The sequence below is a fragment of the Hyperoodon ampullatus genome, assembly GCF_949752795.1.
Source record: "Hyperoodon ampullatus genome assembly, chromosome: X".
Classification (NCBI taxonomy): Eukaryota; Metazoa; Chordata; class Mammalia; order Artiodactyla; family Ziphiidae; genus Hyperoodon; species Hyperoodon ampullatus.
In genome coordinates this window covers 40226553-40246471 of record NC_136913.1, presented here as the reverse complement: position 1 = coordinate 40246471, position 19919 = coordinate 40226553, and the positions used below count along the sequence as shown (strand labels likewise).

Sequence of the window (19919 nt, the reverse complement as noted above, 5' to 3'; positions counted from 1 at the left end):
ACTTCACAGGAATTAGAAGTGGTCAGGAGATTCCTGAGGCAGCCGCCCACAAGATGTTGTCCCCTCACTGGTCTGAGGGCCTGAATCCTACCTCCACTGCTTTCCCTCATCCAAAGTGGGAGCTGCTCACCCCAGGAAGCTGTGAGTCTCTGGGGTCTGGGCCTACACTTCACCCTTTGCTAAGGACTTCAAAGGACAGTCACAGGCTAGGCCTTAACCTACTCGGCCTCTACAGGGAGAAAGTTAAATGCTTCATTTCTGCGTTCATCAGACGTTTTGTGTTAAAGGGGAGAAAAACAGGACACAGAAACTGTTTCTTATGAGCATGTCAACTTTAACTTCTTGAAATTAAGAAATTGATCACAAGGTTATCTTCTACCAATCAATACGAGCTGGTACAGACAAATCACAAGATGGAGTTTGATCTTACGGAAATTAAGGAGGTGATACACTGAGATTAAACTGAGGGGTTAAATCAGTGCACTTAAAGATGATCCGATGACACAGCCTTTCAATTTGTCAACATTTTGCTTTTGATGATGCTGGGAAAGAGTAAGCAGAAAGCATGAAGCTGAAACTTCAGCATCGGGTCAGCAGCCTGAATTTGCACACCGCAAACCACAGGGCAGTTATTGATGTGGAAAATCCGATGATCTTCAGCAGGCCTGTCACGGAAGGCAGGTTCCTCTCCCAGAAGGTGTGGGTGATTTCTACAGCTGGAACATCCTGGATGAACGAACATAGATCTTTAGCAGAAAACTCTTACACGGACAAGGAGGGGCAAAACATATCTGTAAAATCAGTGTGTGGATCTGCCCTGGAGAGTGGCATCTACAATGACATCAGAGGCTAGAAGATTTTTACGTGCAATTCCTGGTCTATGCAGACGGAGCTGCCAAACTTACCTCTGATTCAGGTTCTTGGACCCATATGTCTTTCTTTGCCACCTTCCCCAAAGCATTCAAGACCTGAAAGAAAGTGGCCATGGTATTATGAAATGAGGTTCTGTAGCTTCGACAGATTCAAGGCCCTGCTGGCCACAGATGAGCCTCGTGCGTGGAGTGAGGGACAGAGAAGTGGACATATAGACCATCAGTGGTAAGATCTGGAAAGAGATGCCAACTATGTTGCTGGACTCGGGAGGGAGAGCGACTCGGCTTCCTGTCTTACCTCTCTAGCTGCCCGTTCTCCGGCCTCTACTGCTCCTTCCATGTAACCGCTCCACTGTGTGGCCGTCTCCGTGCCAGCAAAGTAAATCCTGCCCGCGGGCTGGCGGATCACCCTTCAAGGGAACAGAGAGGTCACACAGAGTTACCTGGGAAGGTGCTGAGGATCAATGACCCAATCACTGCCCTCATCTACCCCGCAGAAGACAAGGAAACTCAGATTGTTTCCAAAACTCCCATGCAACTCAGCCAAAGGTGAAAGGTTCCTCCTTGTTTCCTGGGCCTGCACCGAAGGATCTGGACTTTCAAGCGAGAGAGAATCAGGCCGTCAGTTCATCAATCACTAAAGTGATGATGACCTTTTTCTAGCCAGCCAGAATTAGAAATATAAGAATGTGCATTAAGATCACACTCAGATCTATGTGCTGCATGTTTCCTGTTTGCAGTCCATTCTGCTACCTACAGTAAGGGGTGAGTTCTTCACGAGATCACATCTGACTGCAGACCCCAGCCATGCAGATACTCCCAGGGTGCCGGGAGGAACCATGGTGGCGAGTGGGAAGACAGGGAGAGAAACTGATTTCTAGCAAAGGAGAGACCCGAAGGATTATATGTCTATCTCCTTAAAAAACAACCTCTCGTGGGCTTCCCTGGTGGCTCAGTGGTTGAGAGTCCGCCTGCTGATGCAGGGGACACGGGTTCGTGCCCCGGTCCAGGAGGATCCCACATGCCGCGGAGCGGCTGGGCCTGTGAGCCATGGCCGCTGAGCCTGCGCGTCCGGAGCCTGTGCTCCGCAACGGGAGAGGCCACAATAGTGAGAGGCCCACGTACCGCAAAAAAAAAAAAAAAAAAAAGATGTTAAAAAAAAACAAACCTCTGGGAGTTTGGGGTTAGTAGATGCAAACTATTACATATAGAATGGATGGACGACAAGGTTCTACTGTACAGCACAGGGAACTACAGTATATTCAATGTCCTGGGATAAACCATAATGGAAAAGAATATAAAAAAGAATGCGTATAAGTGCATAACTGAGTCACTTTGCTGTATAGCAGAAATTAACACAACAATGTAAATCAACTATACTTCAATTAAAAAAAAACCTTCTGTACAGTTAGTTTCTATGGATTTATCTAGAGACTGCCTGAGGGTAGCAAAGAAGGCCTTCTCTCCCAAAGGCCTTCACCTCAACCCACTGTCACGCCTTTTTCCAACTCAGGAATCCTTAGCTTCATCTATTCCTGATCCTAATCCCATCTTCTAGAGTCCAGAAGCACTCCAGTTCATCAATACAGTTATCCCTAACAAAGGCTATTCATTCTCAGCTTGAGATTTGACACAAATAGCCGATACTAACTGCCCTTTGGAAAAGGAATTGTAAAAAGCACCCAAGACCTAAGTAGATTTTCCCATGAATCATTTAATCTTTCATCAGATATTGATGACTTTCACTGAAATACTGCACAAGTCTAAAATGATTGATTCTGGCATAAACCTAAAATTGAACTAAAATCATTGTTTATTTAATAATTCAATCAAGAAAAAACAAACAAAAAGCTCATGTAAGGTAAGGGTTAACAAACCCTTCTTCCTTCTCTGTGGACACACGTGACCTTGAGTTAACTTTCTAGTTCTGTTCCTCTAGAAACCTGATGAAGGTATAATGCCATATATGTTGCCAGGCAGCACTGCCTGTGGTAAAAATGGCTCTCTTGCATCCTCACATTGGTAAATTGTATCTGGGATGGGAAAACTGTCATGAATTGTAAATATCTGGGAAGAGTCTATAACTTTGGGCTTTCTTGAGTGTGGTACATCTTGTAACTGGGCATGTCCCTTGCGGGGACCCTGGACACTGCCTATGAGGCTGTTATAAGAGACCATGGCTCCTGTGACGCATGGGGCTTCTAAGCTAAGGTGAACTCTCCCATCTTGCACGCATGTCAACTCCCCGTGAGTGAGGATGCTTCCCCGTGAAGAGGAATGTCTGATGCTGCTCTGCCGGCAAGACATGTTTAGCCCGTGTCCTTCTATGTAGACTTGTGTCCAGGAGCCTAGAGTAGTTGTGCGAGACTAAATGTTTAGTTGAGCTCAAGAAGGCCCCTTGGAGGACACTGCAGCTTGCAGAATTCTCACACGTAGCGCTGACATCTGAAATCCTCACCAGTGTTCTGCGATTATTTTATATGCTGTCAGCTACTGTCCTATGTATGGACATACTTCTTTTCCTGTGGACATCCAGAAATATACAAACTATCTGGGACATTAGAAATAAGAATGCTGATTGCCATTTTTTAAAATTCCCATTGAGCTTTGCTTCTCTATTTTTTTTTTGTGCAGTACATGGGCCTCTCACTGTTGTGGCCTCTCCCGTTGCGGAGCACAGGCTCCGGACGCGCAGGCTCAGCGGCCATGGCTCACGGGCCCAGCTGCTCCGCGGCATGTGGGATCCTCCTGGACCGGGGCACGAACCCATGTCCCCTGCATCGGCAGGCGGACTCTCAACCACTGCGCCACCAGGGAAGCCCTGCTTCTCTATTTTTAAGTTTGGCTCATGCCTTGTATCAACTGGTATAGTGTCTGGGTAGTACCTTCCGTACTGAGTCATGATCCCTGGGGGAAAGTAGGCCGTGTAGCAGCCCCCGGAGTACTGCTCCTCACACCAGTTCTTCTCTTCATAGTGCACTGGCTGCAGTTAAATGGGGAGAAAATTTCAAAGGGAAGACAAAGGTGAAAGGCCACCAGTCAACAATAAAGTCTCTTATGTGCTTTACTTTAACAGGAAGTTTACATGAAAAAAAAAGCAGCACTGCTCCTGGGCTCTGCGACCACGTGTGCTAGAATATTTAGTCCCCTTCTCAGGGCCACCTCTTCCTGTCTCTCATTTACAGATTCAAGGCATGTGTATGTCTCCTTGTTAGAATCTGCACTGCTTAGGAATCTTGAGAGATGAATTTTCTCTACCTCCAGAAAGAGGGACTTTAAATGTGGGAAGTTAATAAAATATAAGGAAAGTATTCAAAGACGTTGGATAGCTACAGATGATTAAAATCCATGAGGGTGAAGATTTTAAGTGTTCTGTGAGAAATAAAATTATAGTCTGTACCAAAAAAAAAAAAAAAAAAAGCAGCGCTGTTTTCCTAACTTAAGGGGAAACACGACGGTACCAAGTAATGGCCTTTTGTGAGGTACCAACTGACAAAACGTGTATACTTTGACTTTCTCAACCTCTTTTCCAGGAGAGACGTGAACTATTCCAATATCTGGAAGACAGAGCATCTCCATGCAGATTCTGAAGTCTTTTAGGACCCCATCAACAATCAGGTTCTGGAAAGGTCTGCTCCAATCTCCACATTCTCTAAATAACAGACTTTACTTCCCCATCTACCAAGGCATTACTGCCGAAAAAAAAGGGTGGGAGGGAGAAGGTAGAAGAAAAGCACAGTGTCTAAGAAAAAGGCTTTTTTCAGAACCCCTTCTCTCAGCTGGAAACGTGAATGATGGGAATCCTGCTAAAAAGGGAACAATTAAAGATGAAAAATGTCTCCCAAGGGACATGAGAGAAACTTCTCTGATTTCCCTAACACATTCTGCAAGTTTATTCTTTGAACAGTTCAGAGATAATCCCCTGAAAGAGCCCCCAGCTATCTGGTAGGGCCTTTAAAAAGAATTTCATTCTCATAATTGCTTTCAATGGTGGATTGAAAGCACTGAAATTTCTAAATCAAGTGTGAATTGAGTCTGCAGATAGAAAAGCAAATTAGTATGACTTTGATCTGGGCAGAGTCCAGATTCAGTCTATCTTATCAAGTATATACTACTGTGTCTTCACCAACAAATGACGATACAGCTGGGATTTTATTTTGCAGCAGTCATTTGACATTGACAAGAGGGCAGGGCCTCTGTTCTGGGAACTGATCTCAATCACCCTGGAGATAATACCTGTAGCTCCTGCCTCTCATTACAACTGGCTGCCAGTTATCCAGTGAACATTTAAACAGCCCAGGAAACTGCTGCATCAGAAATTGCATGCACTGACAGCAGCTTTTTATGGTGTTTTGTGATTGCTGAAGTTAAACCTCCAGTAAGCATATTTCTTCTCTTCGTAACACTGTCAGGAAACCAGAATCTGCTTTGCTTTACCACTTAGAGCAAACAGAGCAGAACCTGCTAGGGATTAAAGCTGGGGATTTCTTACTTGCAAAGCTTCTTGGGATCCTAGCACTTTGGCGTACAGCTCACAGATTTTCCTCTTCCTATAAAAAAGAACCAAAAAATGTTAAGGAAGTAATGACTGATGAGTATAGAATAAACACAATGAGTTCCAGGGCTCTTGCCAATGAACTAGATTTATTAAGGGAAAAATTAAAATCAATGGCCTTCTGTATGAACAGTTCCATGAATCTCTGCACTCAGATTAACTCTTTTCCTGAATACAGTCATGTGCTTTGAAGATGCAACAGAATTTTTCTTCTCTTTTACATTTTTGCCTCTTTCACTACCTAATACCATATCTATTCAGTTAAAATGGGGAAAATGAGATTAAATTCAGTTTTAGGAATTGATTCTAAGTCACTTTTCTGGAATATGTAAAATTCTAAAATAATCTCTTTTACAAGTCTATAGTAAGTATGATGGTGTCTTTTAACTATTCTATATTTATGTTTTAAAGATCTATGAACATATAAAACTCATTTAATCTTTTTTTGTGTGTGTGGCACCGCATGGCACGTGGGATCTTAGTTCCCCAACCAGGGATCGAATCGCACCCCCTGCAGTGGAAGCGCAGAGTCTTAACCACTGGACTGCCAGGGAAGTCCCCATTTAATCTTTTAAACATAACGTAAAATATGCTACATCAGGAGAGGCCTACGGTTATTCCAAACTAATAACCTGTCATTTGACAGAATGGTCTGTGGACACAGTACTGCGTCCAAAGGGCATCTGGGGGGTGGGTGGGCATGATGTGCTATGTGATGTTACCTCAAACAGTCTTTGGTCACCTGCATAATTCATTATGTAAATGACCAGCACAGAACATGGCACATCTTATATCTTAAAAATCAGTAGCTTAATTTATCTAAGCACTTCTTGAAACAGATACATTTTAAACTCACAACCACTCTTGGTGAAATTAAAAAGTTCTAATTTACTAAAATCACCCATTTTAGAAATGAATGGTTCTATTTCGGGAATTGTTTGAACAGATTCCCACTGATCCAGTTATATACTTTAGGTGTTTACCTTCTTTAGTCTTTATATAATTTAAATACTGAAAGTGCTCCAACATAATAAGGAGCTACTGTATAGCACAGGGAACTCTACCCAAAAGTCTGTAATGACCTATATGGGAAAAGAATCTAAAAAAGAGTGGATATACACCTGAAACTAACACAACATTGTAAATCAACTATACCCCAATAAAACGTTTTTAAAAAGTGCTCCAAAATATTTTTTACAGGCTAATAAGCAACTGTAAAAAAATATGGCAAAGGGTTTAATTCAAATCTGTAAGACAAGCATTAGAAGCTAAAGAGACAAACGGCAAAACATTGTTGAGCCGGGAAGAAAGGGGGGAAGGGAAAGTTATAGTTATTAGTAATAAACAGATTTTAAAAGACGCCAATTTTGGAATTCCCCGGAGGTCCAGTGGTTAGGACTCTGCACTTTCACTGCATGGGGCCCGGGTTTGATCCCTGGTCGGGGAACTAAGATCCCGCAAGCCGTGCAGCACAGCCAAAAAAAAAAAAAAAAGATGCCAATTTAATGTTGCCAAGTTATATTAGAAAATATTTTTTAAATGTGTCCCCAATCTCTCTGAATAATGTGGGACAAAAATGTAACTTTATAAATTTATCCAAATGCTCACACTTACACCATTTATACAGCTCCTTCAAGGAGCTGTTCATACTACAGATCAATAATGATAAAGGAAAGGCAGAACTGGAAGAAGTCTCAAGACTACTGTCCACCTGACTGTCTCTCTCTGTCTAATCCAAGCCCCTCATTTCAGACATAAGGAGGCTGAGGCTCAGTGCACTGAAGAGACTGGCTCAATATCACTCAGCTAATTAATGGCAGGTCGAGGGTCTACTCTCCTGAGCATCCCTCCTATAGTAAGTGCTCAATAAAAATTTACTGAATCAAAATCCATCCTCAGCCAAGTATGGTACCATCTTTCCTATGCTATAATAAGATAGGTGACTGATTCTTACCTACTTCACATGAGTGTTACAAGAAATAATTCTGACATTTTGAGTCAATTAGAAAACAAAAGTATTGACAATCATTATTCTGAAAAACTTAATAATGCTTAACTTATTTTCAGTATATAAAAAATAATAAAATCTTTGTTAAAACAGAGTGAACCTTAAAATCTAATCAACCTACTTCGTAGGCAATTTTTCATTCAAGAACAATAAACTAGTAATAACAGAAATATAAGTCATTATTTACTATAGTTCACATTATTAAATGAGTCAAGGATTAGTTCATACAAACACATCAGGAAATTATCTTCTCCATCCCTTCCTCCCATTAATATAAAATTTTTTTAGAAAAGTCATATAAGATAAGGATGTTGGAGCAATGCACTGATTGATTAGCTGGACTCTAAAAATAACACAACATACTTCACTATTTTTTTAAAATTAATTAATTAATTAATTTTTGGCTGTGTTGGGTCTTCGTTGCTGCGCGCGGGCTTTCTCTAGTTGCAGCGCGCGGGGGCTACTCTTCGTTGCAGTGCACGGGCTTCTCATTACGGTGGCTTCTCTTGTTGCAGAGCACAGGCTCCAGGTGCACGGGCTTCAGTAGTTGCAGCACGCAGGCTCAGTAGCTGTGACTTGTGGGCTCTAGAGCGCAGCCTCAGTAGTTGTGGCGCACGGGCTTAGTTGCTCCGTGGCGTGTGGGATCTTCCCAGACCAGGGCTTGAACCTGTGCCCCCTCATTGGCAGGCAGATTCTTAACCACTGCGCCACCAGGGAAGTCCCAACAGAACATACTTTAAATGATGGCCAAAAGAGGTCATTGTGCAAGTTGAATTTACCCACGGGTTTCTAAATCTGGCTGCTCATCATAATCACTCAAAAGGCTTGTTAAAAAATACAAGTACTCGGGCCCCACCCCTAACCTACCAAATCATAATCTATCAGCCTCAGAAAAATTTTCCAAACATTCTTTAGGAAATGTTGATGCAGTTGGTCCTGAGAACCATTACTTTAGTCAATGACATTCGGAGTTCTAAGGGTTTTTGCCTTATAAGAATTTTGAGAAGTTTAGCCGCTATGTGGAATCATAACCAAATGTCTACATTCAGGCTGGTATTTATTTTACTATTAATAAGGAGGGAAAGCAGGAAATCCAAAAGAAAATGTCAAGCTTAGTGTGACGTAATGAAAAAAAGCACACATTAGATGCTATTTCTGACTTTGTCAGAAGCTAGCTGCGGAGCCTTGAACAAATCATTCCCCATCACTGGACCCCCAAATTCTTCCTCTATTGAGTGAGTAGGTGAACAATAAAAGGGTTCCCCCTTCCTGACATCAAGTCTCATGGCTGCTCAAATAAACAAATCCGTGTGCAAACATGGGAACTTCTGCAGCCTTTCTCTGACTTGCAAAGTCATCAAAGTAACTCTCAAGGCAAGGGCTGGTAGTGGATTTGCTGCTTAATTTTTAAATCAAATGCAGAGAGAAGTATACATTTGCATGCGTATTGGCCCTCTTCAAAAGCTAACAAAGGATTTAGGGTTACCCTAAAGAAGGGAAGCCCAGAAATGTCCAGAGGCAGCCCCCCAACAGCCTAATGAGTGTTTCCAGGTAAGAGTTCCAGGTAAGATTTTACTTGAACAAAGGATTCCAGTGCAAAACAAAGCAAAACAAATACAAAAAAACAGAAGGAGAGAAAGGGAGAAAAAAAGAAAAAAGTCATTGTCCTAAAATAATTGTTTTCTACTAGGAAGCTCTTGGGAGAAGGGAACATCAGAGCTGTATCCCAGATAATCAAAGGAGCATACTTTTATGTATACAAGTTGGAATAGGTTGGAAGACCTATGTATGGATTTGCTTTTCAGAAAAAGTACATGTCAGAGAACCTTGGAGAAGGACTAATGGTCTGGCAAGGTGATTGGGACTTGGCCTCTTAAGCTTTATTCACAGCTAACTTTTTTTTAATGATTTTTCTCCATCCATTTACTGGGAAAGCCTACCTCTCAACCACTGTAAATTGAACACAAAGATGTGACACTAAATTGATAGACGCATATGGGCAAGGACTGAGTCAAGGGGGCATAGCGAAATACAAAAAGGTTGATTTGTTGGGATTTTGAGATTAATGAATTATTGCGTTTTTCATAATGCCGTTATCCTGTTGTTAGTGCAACAAGCACAATATAAAGCTAACCTTTTATACGTTTCAGGTGTAAATACTTACCTTAGTTCTTTATGGACTTTAGCAAGGCGGTCAGCTTTTCGAGCAAGGATGAAGCTGGAGAGAGAGGTTACATTTGAATGATTAGGCGACAGTGGTTTATCTGAAGAGTTGTCTCTTTAAGTGTTCTTGCCTCCACCTACTCAGGCATTAGTAAACTCTCCCACACCCTCCCATTATTTCCCTCTACTAGAGCAAATGCCAGACTGTCTTTATCTGCCTCTCTGTCCTTCCTGCTAGCCTGTGGGATCCTAAAGGACGGGTCACCTCCTACTCAATATTTTACCCCAAAAGTTTAGCACAGTCCTTGGCATACAGTAGGAAATGAACCATCAGGTGAATTAATGTTGCTTTAAATGATTATCCTGGTAATGACTGTTGCTGTCTGCCAAGTACTTGATAAAAGCTGGAAAAACAAATATCAATAAGTGCTTGTTGGGAATTCCCTGGCGGTCCAGTGGTTAGGATTCTGTGCCTCCACTGCAGGGGGCATGGGTTCGATCCTCGGTTGGGGAGCAATAAGATCCCATATGCCACGAGGCGTGGCCATAAAAAAAAAGTGCCTGTAGTGGCTGCCATGGTGGGCCACCCAGATCCTTCTTCAGGACCAAATGCTCATTACCCTCAGCTCACAACCAAACCCCTCCCTAGCAATTGCACTCTGTAGCAGAGAACTGCCTGGCGCAAGGTCCCATCCCTTCCCAGAATGACTGGCTCCGGAGTGTGGTGGGTACCAAAGCCCACCCCCTCGCCTCAGTGCAGACACCTCTGAAGGGCCATCCCCGCTCCAGAGCTTCCCAAGGGATGGCTTTGGCCTCTGTTGGGGCAACACCGGAGCCCAGCCTCTCCCTCTGTGCAATCCTGATTCCTTCCCTTTCCCCCATAGCAGTTCCTGAAGAACCTCCTGCACCCAAATCTCCATCTCGGAGTTGACTTCCTGGAAAACTGGCCTAGCACAGTCCTCAAATTCAGTGACTCAGTAAAACTCAGTTATAATCTCTCTGCTTCCCTTTAATCAAATAGATTCTATTTATTATACTGATATTACTAATTGCATGTATATTTTAAAGAATTGAATTGTGACAAGAAATCTTTAGTTATACTATCATTAGAAAGCTTTCAAAAAATCCAAATGAGCTAAAGGACAATGAAATTATTTCTCCATTTAAAAAAAGTTTTAGGGCTTCCCTGGTGGCGCAGTGGTTGAGAGTCCGCCTGCCGTTGCAGGGGACACGGCTTCATGCCCCGGTACGGGAGGGTCCCACATGCCACGGAGCGGCTGGGCCCGTGAGCCATGGCCGCTGAGCCTGCGCGTCCGGAGCCTGTGCTCCGCAACGGGAGAGGCCACAACAGTGAGAGGCCCGCATACCGCAAAAAAAAAAAAAAAAAAAAAGTTTTAAAATTGTATTTTTTTGTTCTAGACTGAAAAGACAAGTAGATCAAGACTGAAAATGCGAGGGCTGAAAACAGGTATTTCATCCTCTCCCTCAAGCCCCCCTCCCAATTAAACTGTTCCTCAATTTGATTGGCAATTCCTTTAGAGTTGTTATTCGAGATCATTCTGGGAAGCAAAGATACAAAGCTGTGGACTGTTTAAGAAATTTGAACCATTGAACTTCTGGGGACATAGTCATGATTTTGGTTGATTTAACTAACACTTTATGTTGTGGCTTGCTGGTAATGATTTTAGTTAAATTTTAGGTTTCTGCAAGAATCAATCATTTTAGACTTATGCAGTATTTCAATGAAAATCACCAACATCTGATAAAAGATGAAATGATTTATCTGAAAACCCTTTTAGATCTTGGGTGCTTTTTGCAATTTCTTTTCTAAAGGGCAGTTAGGGTTGGCTATATCTGTCAAATCTCAAGTCATGAATGAAATAACCTCTTTGATCTAATTGTAACAATGGACAACTATCATTGAACTTTCTTTGGTGTTTTATTGGAGAAATTAAACATCCTGGCTTTGGGTTGGGAACATTTCACAGCTCTAAAGTACAAGGTCCTTTCTAGTTTCCAAAAGGCACTAGTTACCATAAACAGTGCTGGGCAATTATACCACCCCTGTCTTCAAGGCTTTCATTGCCTAGAGCAAAGAGCAGGGTAGAGGCAATATAGCTTCAAGGCAAGAACAGGGTGGAAGCAATTGTCCAGATAAAACAGATCAGAGTATCACGTTCTAGGAACTGCCTAAATAAGCCCGTTACCACCTAGAAGGCTTCTGCAATACATGTCCTTGTTAATAAACGTAAAGAAAAGCCAGAAGAGCAGATGCCACAATATTTAATACCCAGGGCAAGAACAACATCAATATTCTTTCATCTACAGTTGGATTGATCTTGACCGACAAGTCTCCTGAAACCTCTTCCTCAACCTCCTGCATTTCTTTGGCACATAGAAGGCGATGGCAAACTGCCCAAACAATCTATGTATTTTCTTGCCCAGGGGGGTCAGAGATGAACAGGGTGCAATGTTCCTATAGTCTTTACATTGTGAGCACCTGCCCTTACCAGGGAGGCTGGTGCTATTTCTTATATTTTACAGCCAGAGAAGTGGTGATAAAATGTCTTGTTGGCAGTCCAGTAGCATAGCCTTTTTCTAAGTCCCTAGGGTCATGGGTCTGCTCCTTTTGATTTTGTAATTTCCCTTCAGTGATGCAATGCACATGAGCTCAACTCTCCTCGGGGTGAAGGGGAAAACCACTGGTTTCTAAAAGTCACTGACTGCTATAGAAGCTGTGCTCTTTTATTGCAATGTGGTAGAATAAATAGCCCTTTTGTTTGTATTGCTTTGAGGAGGACTAAAAGACATGGCAACTGGGAGGCTACGGCACTCCTTAGAAATTTCTTTGTGGGAGCCCCGATTCCCTCTCTGGACCCCTAGTCTCCAGAGGGCAGAGCAGCTGTGTGAGGAGAGGGTAGGAGAGAAAAAGAGTCCTCCTCTTCCAGACACAGAACCTTGCCCTGGCCCATCCCTGGTGAAGTAGTCATAGAGTAACCTACTGGAAAAAGTGCCCTACACTCAAGGCCTGGCTCTCCTTTGAACTGCACTTTCTCATTAGTCATCCATCTTATCTCCCAGGGTAACAATTAACATATTTTTCTTCACTTTTTTTTTTTTTTTTTTGGCTGTGCCACACAGCTTGTGGGATATTAGTTCCTCGGCCAGGGATCGAATCCGGGCCCTCGGTGGCAAAAGCGTGGAGTCCTAACCACTGGACCACCAGGGAATTCCAACAATTAACATATTGACATTTGCTAGGTAGTGATGTCTAGAATGGAGAAAGGAATAAAGCCCAGAAAACATAACTTTGGAAGGTTTTACAGGATAAAGCAGTTCTCATTCCAGAATGGTTGTCAACATCCTGTAGGCAAGGTGGTCTACCACCCCACCTGTCTAGCTGCGCTTTTCACTCTGACCTCCGCGTGTAAGTTTATGGGGGAAAGAAACATATGGGCACAAGTTCAAAGTGGTGTTAATTTTAGTAAAGTTTCTCAGTGTTCTTGTGCCACATACTCTATTACTCTAATATTTTCATACATGGAAACATGACATAAATTGTCTGTAGGGTTATTTAGCATTGCTTGAGCTCTAATCCAAAACAACATGTTCTGTCAGCACACACACCAATACACCAACAGAGTTTGAAAAATGCGGAACACCCAGCTCTAACTTACCCCATGATGGCGGGCAGCGATCCATCTGGTTTGGTGTCATCCAGGGTAATTGAAATCGGAGCTTCCTCATCTTCGATGATCATACAGCCACAGTAATCTTAACCAGAAGAAAATCAATAGGAGATTGAGTAACCTCACCAGAGATTTAAGAGGGAGATTATATATATATATATATATATATATAACTCTTTTGCTAAGAGGAAGGCAAATCTTAAACTATTGGTCTTTGCCCCAACTCTAGAAGTTATTTCCTATTAAATACGCACACTGACCATACAAGGATGTTTGGTCGGTCACCCAGACACATTAGAAAATGACCCATCTCGATGACCTTTATATAAAGGTCAGGTATGATCAGTGTATGAGTAAAATGAAGATGGCCCTGGAGTCCTGGAATACATGGGAAAGAGGGGGGTGTGTTAGAGGGAATCACCCCTGTGAAACCATGGAAGAAGTGGCAGGAAGGAATCCTTTGAGTATGAGCTGAAGGCTTAGCAACAACAGACACCATATCTGCCCAGACTCTGCCTCATTTTATCCTCACAACACCCCAATGGCAGGTCTCATTGTTACCATTTGACACAGAGGCTGAGGCTGAGAGAGGTGAAGTATCATTTGAGGCCACACAGCTAGTAAGCAAGTGGAGACCAGGGATGTGTAACTTCAAAGGAGTGCTCTTTCCATGGTGCTCCTTTGTCTCTGCTCATGAGACATATGCCGGGGGTCTGGTCAATGTGGTCCTGTGACCAGAGGGACCTCTTCCTTCCCCCTCACTGCCATCAAGCGCTCTTGGGGTCATTTTGTGTTGCCCGGGGCTATGAGGAGTGGACGGACTGAGATTTCTGATCCTTTCTCTACCAACTGGAAACACTTATCTTTTTTTCTGTTCAGTGTGTAGCATAAAATGTTCCTAAAAGAGCATGGTCTTCGCTTAATACAATTTAAACATGAATAAGTGCAACCTACCCTTTTTCTTCCAAAAGGCCTCCTTGTAATACATCATGCACTTAATGATAGCCCCCATTGGAAGACGCTGAATTAACTGGTTTCTCTCTGAAGGAAGCTCTGGTCTGAAGTGTATCTTGGCAGTCAAAGTTGGAGGGACGGCACTAATTACGTATCGGCACTAAAACACACAGACACAAGATACCATCTCAAACGTTGAGTCGCAATCTTTGCAGGGAGAGTGAAACATCACATTTGCCATTTTGAATGACAGTAAGCGGTAACAATGTACAGTATGAGGCCACTGTGAGGCAACAAAACAGAATAAGGCAGTTGACCAAGGCTGGTAATTTGGAAGACCGAGTCAGAAATACGCCAGCATTAATTACGCCACTGCTTGGATTATATTTGGTTAGAAGCTGCAGAAGACAGGAGACCTATTTAATATAAGGTTCTCTTTTTTTTTTGGCCTTGATGTGCGGCATGCAGGATCTTAGTTCCCCCACCAGGGATCGAACCTGTGCCCCCTGCTGTGCAAGCGGGGAGTCCTAACCAATGGACCACCAGGGAAGTCCCATTATATACGCTCTTTTTTGACAAAACTGAATTACCTCATAAAGTTGATGATTCAACGTCTCTATCATGATGTTGTCACCTGACTGGTCAACATAGGTGACAGGACACCTCAGCTTCACTCTGTCCCCGAGGAGGTGCATTATCCGCTCGCTTACTTGACCAGATCCACCTACAAACTTCCGTTCCTACAGGAGAAGGCAGGCAGGAAAGGAAATGTTATAAAAGCCCAAGGAAGGAAGATCATATTTACTGCTGATCAGAAACCTCCAGAAAGTCACAGGCCATACCTCCACCCTCTGCACCCTTAACTATTGGAAGAACTCATTAGGACAGAGGCAGTCTACCAAGATACCCCAATCATCATGCTCTACACAGCGTCTGGTGACGAAAAGCTCTTACCAGCTTATAAAATCACAGAATGGCGGGGGAGGGATAAATGGGGAGATTGGGATTGACACATACACACTACTATATATAAAATGGATAACCAATAAGGACCTACTGTATAGCACAGGGAACTCTACTCAATACTCTGTAATGGCCTATGTGGGAAAAGAACCTAAAAAAGAGTGGACATATGCATATGTATAACTGATTCACTTTGCTGTACACCTGAAACTAACACAACATTGCAAGTCAACTATACCCCAATAAAAATTTAAAATAAAATCACAGAATCAGAAGGAAGGTTCCCCTATACCACTGGCACCTTGACCGAATGCAAATAACAGCAAGTCTGTGGGCTTCAAGTGCCCAAGAGTGCAGTGCATGGAGGGAACCCTGGGACAGGGAGGATGCTGCGCTTCTCCCAGGGGATGCGGTTTTTCTTTCTTTCTTTCTTTCTTTTGATATTTTTAATAATTTAATAGTGAAAAAGTGAAATATATAAACCACTTATATGGTATAATCTTAATGAGGAAATACACTAAAATGTTAACAGTAGACAGGGTGAGATTATAGGTGAAGCTTTTGTCTTTATTCTTTATGTTCCAAGTATAAACACAAACGATAATGACCTTCTCTTTGCTAAAAACTGTTCAACTCAAGACAACAACCCTTGATTGATCTCCTTCAGTGGGCAAGGCCCTGGCATTAGGCTCATTAGAAGACACAAACAATATAGCAGACATGAAGTTGCGTGATTTTTGGAACCAAAAAGGCCCACATGTGACCCAGCAGCCAATGGGTAGGGGGGCCTTGGCTTCATAGTCTGTATGGGAATCTAAACTTTCAGAAGATTTCTTTTTTTTTAATTAATTATTTTTTTCTAGTTTCACTGAGATGGGGATGTGGTTTCTAACTCCCCTTGGTTTCTTAAAGTCCCAGCCCAGGGTTGTCTAGGCAGAACAGGCTCATGGTGTCCTCAAGGATCACCTGGTCATCACCAAATGATGTTCTAAGAATCCCAACCTCAGCTCTTGAGAAATTTTTGCCAAAATGCCTGGAAGTTTCACTGCGGGGGGCCGAAGGGTGAAAACTAAGCATCTGCCTGTTCCTCCAGACACTGTGAAACAGTTCCCCTGAGCAGCTCTGTAAGACCACAAGTGCTACACTCACCATGGTCATGCTTCCAGATTAATCTAAGGTCAGTTCTTAATACAGTGCATCTTGTAAGAACCAGGGGGAATGTTTTTAGCCTGCTGTAGAAGATTCTTTGAATGGTTACAAATACATGTGGGTAGACTGAAGAAAAGCCAGACATTTGACAATCACCTTCTTCCAGAAAGCCTGTGTCAGCAGCCACAGAATGATTCTTACACTTGAATAACTGGCTATTGTTCTAATGACACAACCACAGTTCTTTATAAAAATATTCCCAAAGCAGTTTAGCCCTAAATTCATGATCCATCCTTCCTCACAAAACTGGGACCATTTAATTTATAATGTGACTTCTGTTTTCCAAGAGTTACTTTGAATGTTAGTATAGTGGAAAGACCATGAACTATTTCCATTTGTGTTCACTATCCACTCCTTCACGTCTAGTATTTATTGAACTAAACTATTAAAGGATAAGTCTAAGTTCTTTGTAAAGATACTGTGATAATGGTCTGAGATTCATAATGTGAACTGTGCCCTCCAAAAGGTCATGTGGAGTTTGCCTAGAAGTATCTTGGCTCCCCTGAATGAGGGATGTAAATATAAAATACGAGTCACGATATCTCAGAAAGTAAAATATAGGTTAAAAAGAATAATGTGGGATTTCTAAGTGTAAAGACACTTAAAAAATGCAACTGCCTTAAGTTTGCTAAAGCTAAGGGTCAAATGGGCAATAACTCTTGGGACCACAAGAACAACTTGGGGACTTCTGGAGATCTCCCAAGGAGAGGAACATTTCACTCAGTTGACAAGGACTCTACACCTCACACTATGAAACAGAACATAAGTTAGAAGTAAACTGATCCTAATTAAACCTTAGCCCATCGAGGCATAACATTCCTAGAAAAGAGATATCCATTTTTTTCCGATAAACGATAGCCTTGAAACAAAGAATCTCAGAATCTGGAAAATCAGGGAATTAAGATTCTGGTTTCACCACTGGTTTGCTGTGTGGCCAGCCAGTGAGTCAAATGAGTTCATTCATCAGTAATGGAAGTAGTACGGAAGCTGGGCAAATGCTAGTGGGCAGCAAAAATTTAGAAGCCAAGATGTAGAATTTACTATTGAAAGAGTAACCAATATATCTATCACTTGAATTAGAAGAAAGAATAGTCACTTCCATTCTGTAACAGTCAACATAAAATAATAACTCCGAGACACAGAATGGGACAAAAAAGCCTCATGTCTGGAACAGAGATGACTTTAAGTACAATTTTACAAGTACTAGAAATTTTTGGAAATAAGATGATTTTAGTAATTTAGCTCCTCCTACATAAATAGTCTAATTTTACCTTCTTCCAAAAGGAAGGAACTGAATTCCTCAAACCTAATGAATTCAAAATGAAACATTCTTTAGTTGTGAACTTATTTTCAGGAACAAGAAAAGGAAATGAGAAATTTTGTTTTCAGAAAAGTTTTTTGGAGATCGTTTCAAAAATCCATGTTTCAAATTCACTCATGTTTCAAAATATAGAAGCAAGTATTAAGGTACTGCACTCGATGAGGGCAAGATCACAAATGAAGTTTAGCGTGAGAATGGACACTCCATACCTGGCCCCCATTGGTAATGGAGAATATCCGAGTGGTGCCTCCACACTGCTTCACATACCACAAGAACCACAGGGCAGACACCTCGTGGGGTTCAGAGGTCACATTGATATTCACAAAGAGAGATGCAAACTGCCTAGCAGTCCTGGTCACAGAACAAGAGCGGAAGTCAGGAGTAAATACGTACATGCTTCACAGGACATTACCTTTTTAAAACACAATTTAGCATGGCTGGAAAACAGTTCTATTGCTTTTGAGAAAAAACAACTCATGGACTCAATTTCTGAAGGAATGCAGATTTTAACTCTTGGGGAAAATAAACTTTTCCCTTACTTTTAGGAAATTATGGGTTAGTCCAAACATGCTAATCCCAATGCAATCTAAAGGGTTAATATGCTTGTCAGAGTTCATTAAGGATATTGTCTTCATTTATTTGAACAAACTTTCTCTCCTTAACACCCCCCCTGCTCCCACCCTGGTCCAGGCTACCACTGTCCCTCACCTGGCTTAAAACAATGGTGGCTGCTCCTGGGCCCTCATGATCCTTCTCTACATTACAGCCAATTAAGTCTTTTAACAGTCCAAAACTTAAAGAAACAAACAAATAAAACCCCACTCTGCTTAAAATCCTTCAGTGACATTCAGAGCAAAAGGCAAAAGTCTTGAATATGGCCAATATATCTTGCACCATCAACCTGTCAACAAGTTCTCCAAACTCTCATTCCACCACTTCCTCATGGCATCTTTATGGTCCAGGTATACTATCCACTCATTGCTAAAACATGTCAATCTCCCCATCTCAGGGCCTTCAGAAGCTGTTCCCTGTTCTCTATACTGGGGGGGGGGGCGGGGGGAGCATTTCTCACACTATCCAACCTTCACATTTCCCGCCATTATCTGTGGCTAATAACTGGAAAATACCATGCCTCAACCATTTATCCTTCCATCCATCCCATCATTCAGGATTCATTCCTGAAAGAAACCATCCCTCCCCTTCATTATTTTTCCCCATCTACTAAGGCTCACTACTGGAACATCATCCCCCTCACTAACCATATCTCCTGTCTCCTCCATCCACTATGGCTTATTCCTGAAAGATACCATTCACTACATCATCCATCTTTCCAGTCTTCCCCCATCATTGTGGCTCACCCCTGTGAGATACCAACACCCCACACCATCTATTGGGTCCTGTTTTATCCAATTCATTGTGACTCATTTCTGGAACATATATCCTCCCCATACCCACATGTCTGATCTCCACTCATCCACTGTGCTCATTTGTGGAAGATATATCATCCCCCAACACCATCCATCCTTCAGTCCTGTATCCCCCATCAATTGGCTCATTCCTTTAAGATACCATTCACTCTTCCTGTCTCTCAATAACTGATACATCATTGGAGGAAAGCATCCCCCTCACCATCTATCCTTTCTGACAGTCCCCCACCATTAATTGCAGGTCATTCCTGGAAGATACCATCCTCCTACATCATCCATCTTTCCTGTATCCCCCATATACTGTGATTCATTCCTGGAAGATACCATTGTTCACACCCAGCATGCACCAACCTGTCCCCCACCCCCATCCACAGTGGCTCATTCCTGAAAGATACCATCCCCCACATCACTCATCTATCGTGCATACAGTCCATCCAGTGTGGCTCATCCCTACCTGATACCTTGCACCCAGAACATTCACCCTACCTGTCTCCCCTCAATCACTGTGGTTCATGCCTCATGATACCACCCTTTCACACCATCCACTCTTCCTGTAGCATTCCCCCACCAAGTGCTGTGGTTCCTTCCTGGAAGATGCCATCACTCCAATGGCTTCCTGTCTCCTCCTAACCACTGTATCTCATCTTGGAAGATACCAGTTCCCTCACTATATTACTCCTGCTATATCCCCCATCACTGTGGCTCATTCCTGGAAGATACCATCTCCTCACACAACCATACCATCTAATCTTCCTGTA

At 42.5% G+C, this 19919-nt stretch overlaps 1 protein-coding gene across 1 annotated transcript in view; it reads right to left on the bottom strand.

Moving 5' to 3' along the window:
* Positions 1 to 579: 579 nt before the first annotated feature.
* The window catches only part of MAOA (monoamine oxidase A), a gene marked incomplete at both ends in the record, with an annotated part of 73696 nt that continues 54356 nt past the window's right edge, over positions 580 to 19919 (bottom strand). Inside the window, 10 exons of the mRNA XM_079728000.1 lie at positions 580 to 726; positions 906 to 968; positions 1171 to 1282; positions 3758 to 3855; positions 5365 to 5422; positions 9600 to 9653; positions 13276 to 13372; positions 14242 to 14401; positions 14832 to 14981; positions 17944 to 18085. Of these exons, the coding sequence (XP_079584126.1) occupies positions 580 to 726; positions 906 to 968; positions 1171 to 1282; positions 3758 to 3855; positions 5365 to 5422; positions 9600 to 9653; positions 13276 to 13372; positions 14242 to 14401; positions 14832 to 14981; positions 17944 to 18085 (1081 nt within the window). The remainder of the gene's footprint in view (positions 727 to 905; positions 969 to 1170; positions 1283 to 3757; positions 3856 to 5364; positions 5423 to 9599; positions 9654 to 13275; positions 13373 to 14241; positions 14402 to 14831; positions 14982 to 17943; positions 18086 to 19919) is intronic.